Source organism: Paralichthys olivaceus, chromosome 9 (genome assembly GCF_024713975.1).
Source record: "Paralichthys olivaceus isolate ysfri-2021 chromosome 9, ASM2471397v2, whole genome shotgun sequence".
Classification (NCBI taxonomy): domain Eukaryota; kingdom Metazoa; phylum Chordata; class Actinopteri; order Pleuronectiformes; family Paralichthyidae; genus Paralichthys; species Paralichthys olivaceus.
Genome location: NC_091101.1, coordinates 25,558,968 through 25,581,010, shown reverse-complemented (window position 1 = coordinate 25,581,010; position 22,043 = coordinate 25,558,968). Strand labels below are relative to the sequence as shown.

General features: G+C 41.6%; 1 protein-coding gene across 2 annotated transcripts in view; it reads left to right on the top strand.

The window, feature by feature from the left end:
• Window positions 1-22,043, top strand: part of rxfp1 (relaxin family peptide receptor 1) — a 43,288-nt gene that overhangs the window by 15,197 nt on the left and 6,048 nt on the right. For both annotated transcript variants that reach the window (XM_069531288.1, XM_069531289.1), the window contains exons 3-15: window positions 3,414-3,497; window positions 7,852-7,957; window positions 11,783-11,854; window positions 12,596-12,667; window positions 13,479-13,550; window positions 13,958-14,029; window positions 14,150-14,218; window positions 14,360-14,431; window positions 14,639-14,710; window positions 15,586-15,657; window positions 16,744-16,815; window positions 17,023-17,094; window positions 18,234-18,463. In XM_069531288.1, coding sequence (XP_069387389.1) covers window positions 3,414-3,497; window positions 7,852-7,957; window positions 11,783-11,854; window positions 12,596-12,667; window positions 13,479-13,550; window positions 13,958-14,029; window positions 14,150-14,218; window positions 14,360-14,431; window positions 14,639-14,710; window positions 15,586-15,657; window positions 16,744-16,815; window positions 17,023-17,094; window positions 18,234-18,463 — 1,137 coding nt within the window. The remainder of the gene's footprint in view (window positions 1-3,413; window positions 3,498-7,851; window positions 7,958-11,782; window positions 11,855-12,595; window positions 12,668-13,478; window positions 13,551-13,957; window positions 14,030-14,149; window positions 14,219-14,359; window positions 14,432-14,638; window positions 14,711-15,585; window positions 15,658-16,743; window positions 16,816-17,022; window positions 17,095-18,233; window positions 18,464-22,043) is intronic.

Genomic DNA, 22,043 nt, shown 5'->3' with positions numbered 1-22,043 from the left:
TACGTCCTTTTAGTATTAATTGCTGAACCCGTATATCAACCTCTGATTAAACCACGGCTGGGACGGCTTGATAGTGATGATGATGATGATGATACTTCCTCCAGGCAAAGCAACACGGTTAAAGAAATATGTGCAGAAAACCCATTTAAAGTAGACGACAATGACCCGGAAGTATCAACAAGAGAAAAGAAGAACTGTGAAAGCCTCGTGTGTCAGAATGAAGCTGTCACTGTCAATTCGTCTTGTTTCCTTCTCTGTTTACTGTGTAAATGTCGTAGCAACAGAAAATGGAAGAACTTCATTTCCAAACATTGTTTAATGACAGATATAAATGGTTCATCTGTGAAGACAGTGACGTTTGTGACGTGGAGATTGAACGTGGTGTGTTCGAACCGTCTCCAAACAGATAACAGATCTGTTTCTGAAAATTACGCCTCTGCCCTTTAAAGTTTCACTGTTCAATTAACTGGAGAGCATTTCCAATCTCTCTGTCACTTTACCCGGTGTTTGAATCTCGTGTGTGTGTGTGTGTGTGTGTCTTGTCTCTGAACGCACTCGCATTCGCGAAACGCTTATCAATTAATGCCAGGAGCGAGTCTTTTTTCATCACGGCAGCAACGGCACTTTGCAGAATGTGTGACAGACCTTCTTTGAAGTGCCGCTGCAGCGCTGAACGGTAAAACGCTCAACACAAATCTAAATGACGGGGGGGGGGAGCAAGTTTTCTCTGGCCCCGGCCGTCTCACTGATGAAACTTTGATCGCAAACCGCCGCATGCTGTGACATATTACTGGCACGTTCCCACAGTGCGTCCTGTACATGAACAGAGTCACACGTGACCCCGGTCTACATGTATGTGTTTGAGGGGGTTGGAAATCACATTGAAGTAAATGGAGGGTTTTCAAAAGGAAGCTCAGTGTTTCAAGTGAGCTGCGTACAAAGATGGAGGATCTTCCTCCCACCGACGGCGAGTGATGACAAGACATCCCAGATACAAACTCTTTTTTTCTCGGTGGAAGGGCGTCCTAACCCCCTAACATGGAGGAGGGGGTGTTCATGTTCTATATCGACGTGCTTTGGCTTCACTTGTGGGGGGGGGGGTCAGTCCATGATTTTAAGTATTTGTTATCGATATTAGAATTGAAATTAATGTCACTAACACGCCTCAATAAAAATTCTGAATGTCAACCTGATGGTGGCGCTTGATTAGAAAGTCAGAGGATTACTAAAGTCAATAAGATTCATTCTTTGTGTGGGTTGTTTCTGCCATCAGAGGATGAGCTTTCACACTGAACTCGCTTGAAATGTCGTTCGTTGGTCCGGCGACCGAGTCGAGGGATCGTAGAAGTCATTATCATTCTTCCCCTCGACTTCGCAGTTTGTGCACAGCTGGCAGGTTGATCGTGTGGCGGATTATCGGGGGGTAAATTCTCCCATAGCCTCACTGACAAGAGGTTTGTCCTCTTGCAGGCCACACAAGCGAGTGTGATTACTTGAGCCATGGTCTGATGGTGCAATTATTCTTATCCCTCCAGCGTTAAATGCCAGGGCTGATCAGCATGCCCGTCTGTCCGTGCATCTGTGAGTCTGAAGTGGTGCCTTTTGATTTTCAATATTTCTTTCGGTAGTTACGAGGCAAAAAGTTTGAGAGGAGGTGGATTTTGGATTCGATTAAGGGGCATATCCCAGAACATCGAGAGAAAGGTCGTTTCACAAAATCTTCTGGGAATAATGCACCAGATGAGAAATTGTAAATGGCTTGAAGAAAAAGCATGAAAAGAAAAATATATGTCGTATGAAGTCTGGTACGGACCCTGGATTTTTTTTTTAACTCTCTTGAACGTTGTCTTTTTTCCCAATTTTCATTGATTACGCAGAGAATATTTAATGTATCTTGATAATAAACATCAGTTTAGGGGACTAATATTTATGAGTGTGCAGTTTGTGCAGATCCAAATAAAGATTGAGGGAATTTCTTATGCAGACTGTTTTCAAAATTATTCTGGTTCAGTTACAATTTTCCATAATATATGCCAGAATCGCAGAGGCTATGAATTTCTGAACTGGTCGGCACACACAGATAAAGCAACAGAACAGTGACGGACGGATTAATTTCTGACTGAAGTTGCAATTTACCAGAGAAGGGAAGAGAACTTGTGAGGGTCCTCTCTGGACTTGGATGTGTGGTGAGTGAGTCTGAGAGCAGAGCAGGATAAAGAGATTATACAGGCGTTCGCTCTGACTACCTGAAACTCTGCATCAAAGCCTCACAAGACTTGATGTGGAAGCTAAGTTGTGTGTTTACTATCCCCGCAGTCGCACACCTCAAATTTGGAATCATTCTCTGCAGCATGTTGTTCTCACAAACACTTCAAACATGGTTCAAGTGGAGGTGAGGATTTGCTGCCTCTCCCTGTTTTCTGTTATTGCAAACTAAGATTTGGACTCTCGTTCTGACAAAACAAGACTTTTTAACCAGAGTGTGAAAGACTCTAAATCCAGTTAATCTGTTTGGGGCCGTGTGGTTTACGAACCTGCAACAACATTACGGGATTCTGTGGTTGTCCACCGCGAGAAAGTCACTGTTTCAAACCGTGTTCTGACGTTTTCTGAACCAAAGTATTAACAGATAACAACGGAGAAAAGAATCAGCAGAATTTTTTATAGTGTAATTAGAATGGTACTTAGTAGAGTGCAGACCTACGCCAAGGTTCAACCGATGATTTAAATATGGCTGCACCAGTTTGTACATGCTAATAGATACACGTCCTCTAAATGTGCCGCCGTTCGTTCGGTGAAGACCCGACACTGACTTGGCAGCGGTCAACACGACTCACACCTGTGATAAACACCATGATTATCATCTTCTATCACCTGAAGGGTGGGACGGCAGCAGATTGATGAGTCTGTGTTTCCAAAGTCATACAAAAAGCAGGCGAGCGTTTGACGAAGACGTTACAGGTCAAACGCCAACAGTAATTTTAACCAGGGTACAAACTTATCTTGCCAACATGTGAGAGGGAGAGAGGAGAGAGCAAGTAACTGAGGATGGATGTGGCCAGCCTTTCATTTTATATGCCACTTGCAGAGCTGTTGGTCTAGAAGGCACAGTGGCCACTTTCATCAGCTGCACGCACATCTTTTGACATTTACACCTGCTCTGTAATGTTCCCAAGGGAACCAAAGGGGTTAGAGGTGCAGAGCTGAAGAGCTGAGGCTGTGCGGGCAGATCTGCTCCGTTTTTTCACTTTCATAAAGTTTTTCTGTCCTCTGTTAGATTAAGAGGTGAAATAAAACCGTTCACAACTGCATCTGTGCGAGCACGCTGCATGAAATGTAATAAAGATGTTTGGTTTTGAAGGACACAACGATCACTCGTAATCTCTGTCTTTTGTCTTTTTTCTCTTTTACAGGAGACAATAATGGATGGCCCCATCTTTTTGACAAATATTTTGGAATGCCAAGCTATAACACAGGGACCAAGTCCAACATTTGCCGTAAGTGTTTCTGAACTGCACTTTTACATTTTGTTTCTGAGACCACAGCCTAGTCGATCATGAGACAAACCAGCAGACATGAGCAGCAGCTACTGAATAAGAAGACAGAGCAGATACAGCAGGTATATTGTGAAGATATCTGCAGTTATATTTTGAGACAACAACACTGTGTTATGCTGTGCTATGTCACCATAGTCAATTATTGTCGCTGCTCTTTATTTATAATAATTTAAATGTAAATAAGAAAAAGAACTAACAAGAACGTTGAGTCCTCTGAATCAGCCAGAAAAAGATCTCGATGTGATTCTCCCGCTCGCTCTTTGCTGCAACATTGACACAAGCTCTCAAGAAATGTTTTTTCTCGCTCTCACATACTCGGCATTGAAACATTGGACTTTTCAGACGGAGCCCTGGATGCGTGGGCCGACTACGTGAAACCTCAGCGAGCCGCCAGCTACACTCAAACTAATTGGTGTCAAGTTGGTGGTGACCTGGGTTTGCTTCAGCCGAGGAAGACATATAAGTAATATTGTCATTGCATCACGACTCTCACTCTGTTTATAAAGCATCAAATAACAAATTAAAACCAAACATGTCAGAATCCAGAGAAAAAACATTTTTTTTCCGTGGTTTCTTTGACTTTTTTGTTTGGTCCTTCTCTCATCCATTAACATGGAGGAGGCCCGATGTATGACGTGTACTGCTGCCAGTCATTCGATGGTGTCCATCTATTCACACAGTCTGTGAGTTAACCTCAAGTTCACCTGAGATCCGTCAGGATATAAACATTCAAGCAACAACAACAGCGCGGCACAAAAAACAAGAATTTCAAAAAGGTTCAGGCGTGTTGAGACATCCAGGTGTGCACTCAAGGGACGCTACACGGAGGGAGGACGCCGTCAAGCATTCACACAACAGAAATCTGGGATTAAACTCTAAGTGCGTCTCTGCCTGCCAGCAGAACTCTGCATTGATTTAAAGTGAGAGATAAACAGTAGTTGGGATTTTGAGAAATTGTGAATCCTAGTAAGTGTGTTTGGGTTGATGAGTTCTCAGAGATACTGCTCACGTCGGGACCATATAGTTTCATATGTGGTGTCGAACCAGCTCGTGAACCAGCTCTGACATGAAATTTTATCTCCCAGCAGCCAGCGGTCAGTTCGCGGGGCGTTTGTTTGCCCTGCTGCCCCTATTTAATTATTTAGCATACATCTGCTGCTCCTTTCACGTGGCTGAGGCCCCATGTTGTTTCTTCCAACTGAGCCTTGTAAGCTTTGTGCATAAATCCAGTGTTATATGTTGCACACGCAATCGTCACCACCACCATCGCCCTGGCGTCAGAATGGAAATGAACACATTGAGATGTGACAACAAGTACGTTTGGAGTTGACCTTGTCAGAGGTTCCATCTGACAGATGGAGGAGGCGCGCGCACGAGTCAAATGATTCAGTGTCAAAGCAGAAGTCTCTAATTGGTTGTGACACAAGCTTTGAGAAGAGAACGGTACTTGGGTTTGAACCTCGGCAGCAGGAACGTTTCCTACATGGTTCTGAATCATTAACCTCAGTGATCGACTGTGTTTCATAAACGTCTGTATCATAAGATTCTGAGAATATGAGAATCTCGGAAACAAGAGAGAACGAAGCTAACTCTGATGTTATTGATGTCTAATCAGCGGCATTGTCAGCCCCGGCACTCAGAGCGAATTTGAAACATAAAAGCCGATGAAATGAAAGTGAAATTGATTCCATGGAGCAGAGGCGTGTCGTGTCGTTGTGTTCCCGATATTCAGAGTCACGGTTTGTTGTTGGAGCAGCCATCAACACATACAAATACATCAAGCATCTTTAAAAACACACCTCGTTGTGGAAAAGGTTAAACGAATAATGGACTGTAATCATATAGCGCTCCTCTCGTCCTAACAGCCACTCAGAGCACTTTATGCTATACACGTTCACCCAGCACTTCAAAATAAAAGTTGCCCTCCTGTGTTACTGCATCGCCCAGTTCACAGGAAGTCTGTGTGGTTCGGTCTTGCTCAGTGACACGGAACAAGGAGTGCGTGCTCTTCCTCCGAAGCCGCAGACGTCTCAAATAAGTTTCATAATCAATAACCTTCATTTTTGAAGTATTTGCTTTTCATATAACAAAAAAAAAAAAAGTTTAATTACTAAGCTCCTTTGCTGCTACTTTGTTAGTAAAGGTTGGAGCCTGAGTTTTTGAAGAGGTTTTCTGAAGACCTCAAGTTGAAAATAAGTTCAGCTCAGAGTAGAAAGATGTCCAATGTCAGACACATTCATCCCCATTGTCCAATCCGATGGATAATAAACAGAGATCTGTATGACCATGAGTCACAACAGGAAACAGCGGCCTGGAGGAACTTTAGTTTTCATTGATTGGAACTGTGATGTGTACAGGTCATGGCTTGTTGAAAGCTAATGTCAGCTCACCTAAAATAACAACCCAACCGATATATCAGTCGTAGAAATGGACCAATGTGATTTTAATCCTAACTTAAGTCAGAACAAAAACCCAGCGTTGATACTTTTCTAAAAGCAAACGCAAGACCAACCTTTTTAATCTAGCTTTCAATTTATTTATATTTTACTGTATTTTACTATTTTTTAAATCCACTTACTTTATTATAGTCAGATTGTTTTCCTTTTAATGCACTATATCTGTTGGTTTTACTTCAATCTATCCAGTGATGGGATTGTATTAATGTATTCTCTTGCACATATCTTCATATTAATGTATGTTTAGGTTCCCTCATTGGTATCTTCAGCAGTTGTGCTGGACGTGCTTGTGTTTCCTGGGGATGTTTTGTGATTTAGCTCCGTTGGGATTCATTTTCAGAGCATCCACTTGTTTATTATCATTTCCAGGAACTCTCTTATTATTATGATCGTCTACAAGCTGCTGTCGGATCTTTTGTGTCATTCTTTGATACAGTAACACCGGCTGAGTTTCAGCTAAATGGCCGTTCAGATGAGCAGATGCACAGATGAGCAGATGCACAGCAGAGCGAAGGCTCACTGATGTTGTTTGACTTGTTTTTCTGTCACTGTCTCTGATCTCCACAACCCCCAGATATTAAATGACATTTCAGTCAGTTCAAAGAATCCGTCCCAATTTAGTTTAGAGCTGTTTTCTAGAGAGAAGCGTGTTGGTGATGTGAAGCAGGAGAGAAACTGAAAGGAGCATTTTTCTTATTCTTGTGAACACGAGATCTCAAGAAAGCCTCGAGGGACTTCTTCTTTCGAAATGGTTCACTTGATTCATTTTTTGGGGTCGAAGTCATGGTGAAGTATTACACGATATTTCATCCGGCACAAACATTCCCTTGGACTCAAGGATGACCTGTGACCTCTCATAAACATTTTCGAGAGAATCCTTTTCAAATGTGGCACATACGACCTCGTATGAGTCTGGAAAAAAAAGACTTACGTAGACTTAATCTGGTCAGCGGACGCATACAACCGCAGGAGGGTGTTTCTAGTTGGAAAAAGAGATGGCTCCCGTTCTCTGGTCCGGACAAATCGCTGATGTTCAAATCAATTTTTCAAACAAGCGAACAAATCGCTGCTGGACAGGAAACCTTTGTTCTTTGCCTTTGAAGAGGCACCTGAATCTATGTTGTCATAAACTGTCCGACATGATCAGAGCATCTTCAACCTATCAATTCTTTTCATGACTGGCCTCAATCAATAGTGATTCTGAAAACACCTGGCTTGTTGAAGTGGGAGCTAAACGTGCAATTGTCTCTGCAAATTAAAATGTTTGCCCGGAGCCATTTTGTGCCTTTTACACATCTAATTCTGATGTTTCATCAATTGCAATTTGTTTCCAGTGGAGCCAGAAAAGTTTGGTGAAACAATCTCATCAGCTTCCGTTCGTCACATCTCGCATATCCAAACTGGGATTTAATTAAAGGCAGCTTAACCCAAGAATATCCAATAAGCAGTCATGACAGAAAACTGTCTCTATTGAAAACTCATGTTCATCCTCCAAGTCACTTAATAAACTCTTCTTGTATTTGTTGTACTCACTGCGTTAATCTCAGGGTTTATACTCTCCTCCAGCAGAATCAGGAGACTACATCCATTCACTGAGCATTATTGTGGCTTTTATTTTCTCAAATCAATCAATCAATCAATCAATCTCACTTATTATCTACACCAACAATACAAATTCCGACACAGTGTGCTTGTAAAAGGAACAATTTTCAAAATTCAAGACAAGGAACGGCTTAAATATGCATCTTAGAGAATCAGGAATTGTGCATTGATGTTGTTGACACACTGGCAGGATGATTGAGGTGTCCTCTCTCCCGTCCCCTCCGTCTCTTCTCCAGTGCTGGGGGTCGTTCCTGAGCTGTGTCAGTGCCGGGAGCTGGAGCTGGACTGTGACAGCGCGCAGCTTCGAGACGTCCCTGCGGTGGCGATTAATGTCACCATGATGTGAGTAGAAAATAAACCCCTTACTCTGTCAGTATCTTAAAACCCGAGCAATCACCAGGAAACGTCACACCCCCCCCCTCCCCCGACTGTGAGTGTGACCTGCAGCCAGAACTGAAGATGAATCTCTGGTGGGAGGAAAATCCAAACCCTCCTTATGGAGCTGATGAGCGGTGTTTGCCCTTGAATGTCTAAGAGACAGCATCACATGTGTATTTCTCATACCTGAGTAGTATTCTGTCAAAATACTTTCTTGTCGTCTTTACATATGTTTGACAAGAACATACAGCCGTGTGGGTATTACAGAGTTTTCCCTGTTTAATCAGTGTAAATTACCCAATTTCATTCTTTATGCATCATTTCTCCGGCTTTTTTTTTTTTTAAGACCAGGGAATTGATGCAGTTTTACAGGACCGCTCCTCATTACCTTTCACACAGCGTCCGCTCTGTCATTGCCGTGATGTACTTCATGGTGTATTTGGGCTGTATGATATATTAGCAGTCAGAAATTTTCAAAGAGCTTTTCTCGTTGTGAGTTTAAAGTGCAGCCGACCAAAGCAGAACACTAATGCACATGAATTTCACGTAAGAATAGGAGCGCGCCGAGCAGAGTGCAGACCTCCGACAAGGACTTATACTGCGGCTTTGTTGTCGGCCACTTTACCAGGTAAATTGGCTGCAGGTATATGTGTAAAAGGTTGTAATGTTTGCTCTGACGGTGGTGCAACGGCAATGCTGCTAGAACCACAAAGATTATTTTCATTTTTGAAGCGATGCCTGCTCACCACCTCTTCTTTTTTTAGTTCAGTCGTCCGTGCTTTTGGGTTTAAACAAAGTTAAAATGTCTGTCACACGCACCGGCTAGTCTGGTTCGCTCTCTAACGAAGCCAGATAAAACACAGGCAGACCTTCGCAACACATCCTGGAAACGTTCTTTATCTTTATTTATTTAAGGAGGGCCTTAAAGTGACAGGAGCTAAAAACCATGTGTTTCAGACGGAGGCTGAACAGAGGAGCTGCAGCAAAGCACAGTCTGAGGAAATGAGTGTGTTTTCTGAACATTAAATAATTAGAAAATCATTCTCCATCAGATTAGGTTATACATAGCAACAGTTTATTTCTATTAACCAATAGTTTGTCATCATATGATTGCATTAGTATAAAAAAAGGTTTTTATACAGTGTGTATGTGCCTCTTCAATTCTTTTCATGTTTCAGTCACGGACACACAAACACCACATAATGCCAAGTAAAACAACAACAAACATGTTGTGGGTGTTTGGTCACGATGCACCTTAGTGTTTACAACCGACTGGGCTGAAGTCCCAGTTCCCCATCAGAGCTTCTCAGCCACGTAAACAAACTACGGTCCGTGGTCAAGAGCGACCGCTTCCTCAAATGAAACGGACAAAACAACTCCCTGACGTCGCTCAGTTCCTTTCAGTGCAGTCGTTGTGTGTTGGAAGCAAAGTGAGTAGAAAAGAAGAATAACAGGTGAAATAAGAGATATTTACCTCGGAAATGTTTTTCAAGGTTTTAGTATTTTCCACCTACGCAGAACGGACTTCATCAACAACCACTTACATGAATGTTTCATCTGGTATGAACTGAATCTTTATCGGCAGCTCAGGAACCTGATAGTTCAGTATCTGTTTGGAAACTTCTCTGACTTTAACAGCTGCCTCACGCTCTTCGTCTGCGCTCACGTTTACAAATCAGTGGTTGATACCAACAAGTCCGGCATCCTGTCGACTGCCTCTCAGATTTAAAAGCCTTTTTAGCATCTCATTTCATATTTAGCAATTCCCTCTTTGTTCCGTCATGATGCTCTGATGACACACATTTCTTTTTTTCTTTTTTCTAAAAGCAGCATTTGAAGTTTGCAGTATGAAAACTTTCTTTTAACTCATGTATGGATGTTTTTGTGAATGAAACCAGAGGAACGTGTTTCATATGGCAATTCCAGGGAGGTTGATGATGCTAACAGGTGCTACAGCTTCTACTTCCGTGCTCGTTTATTATTCTTCTGTCTATAAAATGTGCAGAATTAATGAAAACTGTCTTGTCCAAATCTCAAAGACATTCAGTTTACAATCATGTTAGACAAGGAAATACCCAACATCCTCATACATTTCAAATGATTGACCTTTTCCTAAAATCTGATAAATTTAAAAAATAATGTTAATTGATTGTCAACTTGAAATTAAATCCACTTATTGTGCTACTGATCAAATCTCACAAAAATGCATCTACTCACGAACAGGTGACATTCTTCAAGCTAAAATGAGCAATTTACCACAAGTTAGTTTATTAGTTTTCTGCACAGAGTTAACATCTGTAAACTTTTTATATATCCGTCATCAACACTAATATTTTCTCATTTAAAAGTAAAACTAAAATCTGCAGTCGAAATATCTGAAACATTGATTGTTCACCTTCATTTTTCAGGTTGGACCAAATAATTTTTAGATGTGACGGAACAGTATCAAACACAGAATTCAAATGTGGCTTCTAAAGCGAAAACTATCGAAACATTAAAATTTTTATTTGATTACTCACCTGTAAATTTCATGTCCAGCTCAAGAAGTTGGGGCTTCAAATAAATAATAACAATATGGATTCAATTTATCTCAGAGGCAAACTTCAAAATTCAGTAAAACACTATTTGGAGGAGGTTTTTTTTCAAGGTCTCGTGAATTTAACAGCAAACATGTAAATAATACAAACACTCTCTGTGTGGCCTTGGGTAACGTACAACCACACAGCCCTTCAAATTCTATTTATTATGCTGATATATTACATTACAAACTTTTGAAGGTCCCATGTGCAGTAAAGTTGACATAAATTAACATTAACTGGAGTAAGGGTCACATACAACCACACAACTCTGCAGTGAAACTTCTTCTCTCCTTCAAAATCATTGATCGAGTCGTTCCGATTCAATTTTCACTTTGGTGATATATTCCATTGCAGCTATGTCGTCCTGGTCCTCACTTTATTTTTATATCCTGGACGTTTGTAAAAAGAACATAAGTGTATCCACCGTGTACTTTGATTTCTTATTTCAGTCCCATCCACTAACATAGAGGAGACAAAAAAACCATTTCATAATCCCATTCACAACAATTGTTTTAAAATAACGCACATCAAAACACAGAGAGCTTAGTGATGAGTCTTAATCCGAGGGCCCCCATTGGCTCCAGGGTCCTGGATACGTGTGTAGATCCATCGTTTACCTCCTCAAAGAAACAAGAGACATTCAGGGAAAGAAAAACGTCACGAGCTCCGTTTGAGTTCTGGTCAGAAAGCTTGTTTGTTTACTGGAGCGCTCCACAGTGTACGTTCACACCGGGAGCACGAGGTCATAGGATGTTTTGTGAGAGAACGACGAGCCCACAGAGACGATGTCGACGGTAAGAAAATCTCCCAACACTGACCGCTTCGTGCCGCTGGACGATGGCGGCGTGCGAGTCGATGAGCCGTTAATCACCCGTTAATCCGTTAAAAGCTTTGGAATCAACAGGTGAATCAAAACGGTCGCTCTGAGGCGTTAAAAGAAAACGAACAGAGACCGGTTTGAAACGTTAAATAAGACTAAGTGGGAGAATGTGATGGTTACTTATTGCTTTTGTTCGCTGGGTTGTGAAATACTGTCAGCCTGTGTTTTTATACCAATATATTGTTCGGCGTTTTTTTTTTTTTAAATAATTTGAAGTTTGAGAGTATTCATAATAAAGTTTAATAGACCTTGTGAATCCCATTTATTAGAAACTACAAAAGCCACTTGTGTAACCTTGACGGTGAGTTTGACTCTTTTTCTTCTTTTCAGGTCTCTTCAGAGGAACCGGCTTCACAAGCTGAAGGAAAACACTTTCTTCAAGTACCAGAGCCTCCAGAAACTGTGAGTGTCCCATGAGTGATCCATTGGAACTTATTCAAATATATATATATATATTTCAAATCTTATTTTACACTATGATCAAATAAAATAATAATTTCCTTACTGTTCTGATCTTTTATTCATTTCAAGAGGCCTATATGATAAGACACGAGGATTTCCACCATGTGTTGGGGTCTACATTATTCATTCGGTGAAGAATAATGTCCTGATACCACGGAGCCGCCTTTTGAGAGGAAAAAATACAACAAATGAATTTCAGCTCTGCAAAGCTGATATGTATGAGGCTAAGGGTTCTGCTGGGAGCACTAACAGAACACATTTTTTCCGTTACGGATTCATTCATTTCCGACTCCTGCTGTTTATCAGCCTCACACAGCGCTGCACCGCCGCCGCTGACGGGGGAGAACAGGTCTGATCCTCCGCCAGGAGCCGCTTGTCTGCGTCGCGCTCTCCGCTCTCACTCGCTCCTCTGACAGTCCGAAACGTTTTTATTCTATTTGAACATTTCTCCCTGAGACGTGCACAAGCTAACAGGTCTGCAGAATACACAGAGATACAGAACGCTAACGCCACCAGTGGAGGTTTGTCGAGGGTTAGTCAACAGACCACTGGACGTTCATCTCCATCCCGTTGATTGTGTTTGTTTTTACGTTAACAGGTGAAGGAGGATATTGGATTTGTGTCATTGTCTCCGGATAATTCATTGTACCTGATTGTTTCGTGTGTGTGTTTTCTGTGTAGATACCTTCAGCACAATAGAATTCAAGATGTGAGTCCTGATGCATTCAGAGGACTCTACAACCTGACCAGACTGTGAGTTGGTTTGATTTCGTGTCTCGTGCCAGAAAGCAAACAGTTGTATTTGTTGTGTGAATGGCTGTGCACACAGAATAATCATATTATAACTATAATGAGCCAACATCCCATTTAAATTTAATCAAGCTGCAGCATTTAGCACAAACACACACACACACACACACACACACACACACACACACACACACACACACACACACACACACACACACACACACACACACACACACACACAGATATTAGTCCTGTAGGAGCGAAAAACAGAAATCCTGTTTTCACTATAACAAATAAAAAGTTCAATTAAGGGAAACATAATAACTGATTGCCATGGGCACAACCATCCAACATTAATAGACCTGAACTCATAAATGGTTCAGTCCGACCTCCACGTCTGTAAACACCTTTGGGTAAAAATAACCGTGAGCCAGGTTTCATCTCCCACCATCAGCGTCCGATCTCGATAACGCTCCCGCTGCTGAATGGAAGCAAATCCCTGCAGCCAGGCAGAGAAATGTAGAGGGAACCCTGCAGGCTGTTAAGACTTCATATTAATGCCTGGGGCTCAGGAGGGCGATGTTAAGCAGAGACATACAGATGCTACCTGTCGGTGATGGAACTCGATAAGACTCCCGTCCATTAAAGCGAATAAAGCACCGTTAAGAGACGAGCAGGAGTGTCGCCAAACCGCCACGGAGCTCGGTTAAAGCTCCACGGATGTTGAGCTGCGTGTTAAATGTTTGGAAATACGTTTTCCCAGTTATGTCATCCTGTTCAGATAACCTCCCCCGACGTGTCTGTCCTCTCCCAGATATCTGAGCTACAACAGGATATCGGCCCTGATGCCCGGCGTGTTCCAGGACCTGCACAAGCTGGAGTGGTTGTACGTACATTTTCCTCTGCCAGACAGTTCTGCAGAAAAATGACTGAGTTTGAATTTGTTGTGAACGTCTTTTCACTGGTGTCATTATAAAGAATTCTGAGGTGTAATAGAGGAGCTACTGATCCAAATCCGAATCCATAGCGTCTCCATGGCCACCGGGAGGTTGGCTGCATTATAGCCTTATGCCTTCTCCATGTTAGTGGATGTATATGAAACAAACTAAAGATGTATTTTAGGTACTTCTTATCACACTGACGTTAACGTGGTGATGCTCTCGGTTTTAATCAGCGATGTTTTCTTCTTCATGACTTTGTCTTTATTCCATACTGGTCTCTATTGATGAATTAACTCGCTGCACATTAATCTGAAACTTCATCTTGTTGCTGTTGATTTTGTTTTTTTCGTAGAATCCTAGAAAATAACAACATCCATCAGATATCCCCCATGACCTTTTCAGGACTGAACTCCCTTGTTTTACTGTGAGTTTTTATTCCGTTCATCGTTATTTTGCTTTGCTCTGATTTTTCAAATTGTCAAACGTCCCGCTAAAAGCCTTTTGTTGATGTGTCCCTGTGACGTTGTGTCTCGCTGATGGACAGGGTTCTTTTGAACAACTCTTTGACCAAGCTGGATGACATCTGCCGGGAAATGCCAAGATTGAACTGGCTGTAAGTAGGATGAGAAAAATCAAAAGCTGTCTCGTCGTTGAAAATGTCTTCTGATGAATATGTTCTGTCCGTCTGCATGTGTGTGTGTACATTTCTGTACGTTTCATGTGTGTCTGTGTTTTTCATAACATGCTCTTGCAGAGATCTGGAGGGCAATCTCATAGAGACGATTGGAAACGTCTCCTTCTGCTCATGCAATATGTTGACGGTCCTGTAAGTACAAACAAACATTATGTAATCTCTGGTTGAGGCAATCTTTCTGCTTAAAAAAGACCTTTTCCTGCATTTCCTGTGAAGATCTGCTTGAGTTTCTCTGGTCTGTGCACGGAGTCAGAGTCAGCGGCTCATTAAATGGGATTTAAAAGGTCAGGGAGTCATATGGTTCCTTTTTTTGTCCCATTTGTTTGTGCTTTTCTCCAGGGTTTTACAGCGGAACAGGATCGGCCACATACACGAACAAGCTCTCTTGGTCCTCCAGAAGCTCGGAGAATTGTAAGTCCATTTTGTTTGAAGGTTTGAAACTGTCGGGTTAAAAAAATGTGATATGTTAATCGTGGTCACTTCAAAACAAGAACAAAAAAGGGGAAAAAGCATGAAAATTATGAGAAAGTAAGAAAGAACCTTAAGATGGAGCAAGTTCTTATTTGAGTTCTGATTTGCATTCACACATGCTCCTCCAGGGAAAAGGAGCTGCGGAGGCCAGTGTTTGTCTGAAAGCAGCTTAAGAAACATCATCAACACTCTGAATTCTCCAGACACTTCACTGGGGGTTGGCACGACAAGGTCCTCGAAATGTCTGAAGCATCTGACTTTGACATTTGCATTCTTCCGTGCGCCCCTCTGGAAATGTCTGGAGTTGAGTTCATGTCGAACAGCTGAATAAACGTGGCCCTCTGGTTGACTGGAGACCTGTTGGGTTTAGGAAAACATCAGCAGTATAGATAAAGGATGGATGACAAAATAACACAAACTCACATTGCTATTAAACGCACACTCTTATATTCATATACATCACGATATGACAATATCCTTTTCTGTACAACTGGTGAATTGCATTTGGGCTCAACTTGCATCTCACGACTGAAGCTTAGATTCAGCTGTGATCATTATCGTCATGCCTTCCTTCCTTTGCACATAAAACCAACAGCTGTGGGGGCATCAAACCGGTGACTTACATTACAAACATGTACATGGAGCCTTCTGTGTTTTCACTGTGCCTGTTATGCAACCCGCCCCCTGTACATTGCACAGCTCCTCTTACAAGATCTGTGAGCCTTTGTTGGATGCTGGAGTGTTTGTGCATGAATATATTTGTTTGTCGCTTTGTGTCTTTTGGGGAACCAACGTGGATTTGTCTTGGTGCGCAGGGATCTATCCAACAACAGACTGGTGGCGATTCCTCCCAATCTCTTTGTCTTACTGGGGGATTTGCTTCAACTGTGAGTTGTACTTACACGAGTAGACAGGGATCTGCAGCTCTGTATTCATGCACACCTATAACATGAATATCAAAAGGGTTGTGTTTCATGCTCTCACTCAGCTGGCTATTTTTAAAGCAGAGATATTTCGGCATCATGCAGAAATACTGTATACAGAACACACACCCTTTGATTTTGTCGTAGCTTTGATTAAACTGACTTTTAATGAGTTATGTTTTTGTAAATACCCTTTAAAGTTGCATTATTTGAGGCTGCAGTCACACAACAGCTGCGCAGAGTTAAGATAAACCCTCAATTATCCTTTTTTTAGATTTGATCGTGGTGAGCTCTAACTTTGCTAATATGTATATTTAGATCTATATACAGCTCTAGAAGAAAAAATAAGACTTACCACTTCAGAGATGTTGTCAAAATCTATAAATGTAAGAATCAGAGAAACGTCAGTGGCCTCTTAATGTTTTCCCAGAGCTGCATATTGCATTACCTTGGGATCCTTTTAAAATGAATGCGCCACCATGTGTTTCCCCACTTGGATTCTTTCAAAGTAAAACATCAACAGCGGGGGTTTTATTTATCAGCAGTGAGCTCACATATATTGAACATGTGGTGGATTACATGAATGCATCATGCGCTTGTGAATCAATTATCTGTGCCAGGGATCTGAAGACTGAGCCACAACCAAAGAAAACTAATATATAGAGAGATATAATGAGTGATTATAAATACTGTATATTGAATGACGAGTGTAGAAGCGGGGGGCAAACGTGAACTGTTTGAAAAATGAGCTTTGATTTGACAGAAATCTTAAGCTTTGTAACTTTGAGTAGCAGGCAGACAATGCTTGTTCTCGAGCAGTAAACAATGTGGTGGTGGGTGGAAGACAAACAAGAAATAGACAAGAATTATTCAAGAGCACATCGTAAATATGTAGCAGAAGGCTGTGTGTGCTGGGGTAAAGTTGAAGGCGTTGAAATAAACACAACACCTGCATAATAACATGCATTTTCACATTTTGACGTATATAAATGTTACTGTACTTTTTTTCGAAGGACTTTCACTGCTGGTTTCCTTTATTTTTTTTCTTAGGAATATATCGTACAATCCCATCCTGGAGCTCCAAGTCGACCACTTTGACAACTTGCACAAACTGAAGTCATTGTAAGTATCCCTCGCCGCTTTGTGCCGAATGACTCCTCCGACTAATTAGAAAAACGCCCCCGTCGCACACTGAGAAACTAGATCCGCTTTGTGTGAAGAGCGTTCAGGTCACGTTGGCTTGCAGAGGAGCAGCTGACACAGTGAGTGTGATGAATCTGTAATGTGACTATGTGTTTTTGCATCATCTGAGTCTTTATGTTTCTCCAGGAGCATAGAGGGGATAGAAATTGGAAACATACAACGGCGGATGTTTGAACCTCTCAAATACCTGACTCATATGTAAGTGTTCTATTGTGCTTTACAGTGCTTCAACTTTAACGCTCATGATTTGCTCTAGACTGACACACACACACACACACATATGTATACAGTATATATATATATATATATATCTGTGTGTGTCATCTCCTGCTGGGAGGTGACTCGGTCGGGATTACTCTGCCCCCCCATGGACTTCCTGAATAGGATAATACAGATTGTAAATATATCCCTTTTCAGCCTCTGGAACAATCATAGAAGCTTTTCAAGACTTTTTATTCCAGGGTCTTAATTCCAGTTCCACAAGGACACAGTTCAAGAACCTGTGAAAGCTGCTGACTGTGACGTGTGCGGATTAACCAGAAAACCTGAATGTTTTTGGGCAGACACGTTGCTGATTCAGCAGCAGGTGACATCTGAAATGTCTCCTCAGTTTGCATTGATTGCCATTAAGTGATTCATGCTCCCCAGAGGAGGATTCCTATTGAATTGTATCCTGTCAAATGTTTAACTAGATCAATACTTTCTTTTATAAAAAGACACCAGCAGAACCAGCCCCATACTGACACTCCCTTCGGCTTTGGTTGTACTTTGTGTGTAGTGCTAATTAGCTGTATTTATTATTTAGGGACATTTCTGTGAGCACCACAAATAGCATTTAACAAATCCTCCCCCTGTTAAATAACCTGGATATGAATCACCACCATTGTTGTCTTCATTTAGAACCAGAACTTGTGCAGAAGTGTTTGTGGAGCCTCGTTATCAAGGTCCTGACGATTCACGTTTGGACCAATCACGATTAAGACCAAACCTTCTGCAAAATGCATACTTGAACAAACATGAGCGTGATAAGAACTACCTGAAATGACAGAAAGTGTTTTTGAGAGAAACTTATTTGAAGTGTACTTTTTAGTTTTGGTTCAAGTCCCATCTGCTAACATGGAGGAGGTGGAGTTTATGATCTATACTGCAGCCAGCCACCAGGGGGGCGATCAAGATGATTTGGCTTCACTATTAGGAAGCTTTCATTCTTTATTTAAAGTCTGTAGAAAGTTCAAGTTCAAATATTTGAAATTGTTGTAAAATTCTAATATATAATATATAATATACTCCATTCTCTTGTGTTTCACATGATACTCTGGTTGTATCTCCTACTACAGCTACTTCAAGAAGTTCCAGTACTGTGGTTATGCTCCTCACGTGCGTAGCTGCAAACCAAACACCGACGGCATCTCGTCCTTCGAGGATCTTCTGGCCAACATCGTGCTGAGGGTGTTCGTCTGGGTGGTGTCGGCCACCACCTGCTTCGGGAACATCTTCGTCATCTGCATGCGCTCGTACATTCGCTCCGAGAACAAACTACACGCCATGTGCATCATCTCCCTCTGCTGTGAGTCACTGCATACACAGGAGGGCTGGAGCGGAAGAGAAGCTTTTATAGAGACACTGTAAATACTAGATTTTTACAAAATCAGTATTATAAGTATTTTTACTTCAGGTTGGTTGGCTGGTTGGATGGTTGGTTGGTTGGTTGGTTGGTTGGTTGGTTGGTTGGCTGGTTGGTTGGTTGGTTGGTTGGCTGGTTGGTTGGTTGGTTGGTTGGTTGGTTGGTTGGTTGGTTGGCTGGTTGGTTGGCTGGTTGGTTGGCTCGTTGGTTGGTTGGCTCGTTGGTTAGCTGGTTGGTTGGTTGGTTGGTTGGCTGGTTGGTTGGCTCGTTGGTTGGTTGGATGGCTGGTTGGTTGGTTGGCTCATTGGTGGGTGGGTGGGTTGATGATGATTAGCTGGTTAGCTGGTTGAAGGAAGGATAGGAATGCTTGTATATGAATACAGAAGACGTTCCTGACAACAGGGGTGAATTTTTTTCACTTTCTTTCTTTACCATATGAGATAAAGCTTTTTTTGACATGTCCACTCATTTCTCAGTAAATAAATGATGAAAGAAAATCAGGCTAACTGTATTTAGACGACTGATCTTTATGAATTTATCTTGTTTGGTTCAGCTTGATTGAATTTAAGAGAACTGTTAGGCGGAGGTATGCTGAGTACCAGCCTCGAATATTTACTGCTCAGTAACACATTTTTAAAAATATGGTCATTTGATGGCTGCTTGCTCAATGAAAACAAGTTCACGGTTTACCCACAGTCATATTTACCATTACAGTGTGTTTATAAGCCCGACTGTAGATCGTGGAGCTGAGCCAGATACAACTACAGAGGTGGAAATGAGAAATTCTGCACACCCAGTGGGAAGTTGAAATTGGTGCTCAGTGTGATTATCGGTGTGTTTCCTCAACTGCTTTTAAATTACACGCACTGTGAGACACCCTCATAAATACTAAATGTGCAAATAACAAGAAAATCTCATTACATATCTGCTGAATACAAACAACTCCAAGAAATTATTAAGACAAAACTGAAATGAAAATGTGGCAACTGCACGAGCTGATCACTCAAGTCGATGGCTGATTAGATAGTTGGACTCATTCAGATATATTTAATCATTTCCAGCTGCAGATCCAAATATAGAGTAGCATCATAAAGACTGACTCTGGGGTGTGTCAGGTTAAAACGGACCGTTGATGGAAGAGACGTGTGTATTCTTGTGGATAGACGGGAATTGATTTCAAGACGAGACTCAGCACTGATGCTGAACAGAAGGTTGGATATGAGATGGAGCCGCTCAAGCTAAGAAAACCCATGAAGTGCACTGCAGTGGTTTGCTGTTTTATGATTGACAAACTCCGTTTATACCATCATGATGAAGTCAGGGCTGTCTGCTCGACCTGTAGTGATGCTGGTTGGATTTTCCACTTTGAAAGCAGGACTTACTTATTTCACATCCAGATTTTCTAACGCTCTCACTCAAAAGCCTGCACTCACATATACCCTGCTTGTGCTTGGATTTCCTGCAAACCGACTATATGAGAACTCTGAAGCTGCTCGATCGCTGCTGCACAAAGAGCCGTTCGTCGGTTTATTCAAAGTTTGGTGAAGCTCGACTCAGTACGCAGAACCCTGAACTTGAGATTCAGTGTTTAAGTTAATTAATATCTAAAATATCGCCATGTCTTCATTGCACCAGATTCAACACTGCTCTCCATTGGGCCCTTAACAAGACACATGCCGAGTGTGAAGGTGTGAGGGCGAACGTTTTCTCGAGATATGCGAGCCACACACTCACAGAGATTTCTGGAATCATTTGACAGATGGCAATTACCTCTATTGTTACCGCAGGAAGACAATTTGACTGTGCGGAGCGAGAAAAACATTGAGGGTCCCTATATGGATTTACAATAAGACTCAGAGCCGTTCGGATCAAAGGGCTCACATATGCAAAGCAGAAAATATATGTTATGGTGGATATATCCTCTCTTCCCTGCTGCATCCACAATGAGAGCCGCGGATCACAGTCATTATTCACATCTCGTGTGAGGGCTCACTCGCTTAATACGTGACGACATTCAAAGGTTTATTACCAGAATGTCAGGCGGTGATTAAGGTGATTAACACAAGAGTAAAAGTCGAGAGATTTTTAATTCTGTGCTTGTTTCTCAATTCAACAATGGATTAAAAACCTGTCGCTCCAGCAGGATGTGTCTGCATGTTGCTTTTCATCCTGTTATAAAAGGGCTGGAACAGAGTTGAGTCATAAACAAAGTAGAGACACGCAGATAATGTTAACTTGAACAAATTGTTCCTCTCGACATATAGAGGTGGTGATGTAATGTATTTTTATCGCTGGAGCTCCCAGTGGTTTCACACATTTATGTGTTCTGAATCTAATCTTCTCTTTCCTATCACCTGTTTTTTAATTCTCACTTATATCTGTACCCATGCTACTGGGTCCCCTGTGTCCTCTCCACCCTGAGCTAGAGGGGGGATGTTGAGGCCAGCGGAGTCAGCCAGAGGGTCAAGGTTTAATTTTTTATGAACAGATGTATTCGCTGCTTGTGGGAATTTCACATAAAAGTTTAAAGTATCATTATATATTTATGTAATATACACATAAGAAACCTGCAAACTAAATTGAATGGTTAAGTGGCATTTAGTCGTATTACTCAGAGAATCATCCCGGTGGACCTTCACCTCCGCTCTCCTGTTATTATTATTATTATCTAGTCTTTAATAATCATATGCACCACATGTTGAGTTAAACATGCTTCTTGGTGATCACTGGTATGTTTCCATATCAAAGATAATGACCCTCTGGAGGGTTCGGTCATGACCTCACTGTTTCATTTTGTCGAGGAACTAAACATCAAGCAGTGACAACATGAAGCAAATATTCCTCAGAGGTCATAATTTGTCAATTTAACTTCTGCTTTGAGTGTCGGCTCAACATTGTGATGAATTTGCAAGGGGGCAGATGAAGTGTGAAGGAAAACAAGATGTAGGGTTTAGTTTTTTTAGTTCTTATCCTTCTTCTAGGCAAACGTTTTGCATTTGAAAACCTTTACTGAAGGTCAGGCTTGGAGCCAAATGCATTAACATCTGTGAAGATGAAAGGACAACAGTCAATGCGTTCAATCAGAAATATGCATGAGCAGTCTTCCCATTAGATGAGCAGTATAAAGCCCTCACTGCTTTTTTATGTAATTATGCACATGGAATTATTGTGTATCCATAATTAGCTCAGGTAAAAATTTTATGTCCAACCCTCATTTATCGTTTTCTCTGAACCCATTGCAGAGAAAAAGTCAGATGTTAGTGGGTGTCAGTGTGAAAAGGAACTGAATGGATGTCGAAAACTATATATTTTCAATCATTGGACTTTATAGTCAAGGCCGATCTTTTCTAGCCTCTGATTGAAGACTCACAACGATGTCTAAAAGACGTTTGTTCAACCCAGAATATAATCTTGCACTCGTAAAAGACTTTTCACACATCGGATAATAAGTTACTCGCTTACTGGTCGAGTTACGAGAGACAATCAATAGCACCCTGATGTCAAAGCTGTTTTTTTATAATCT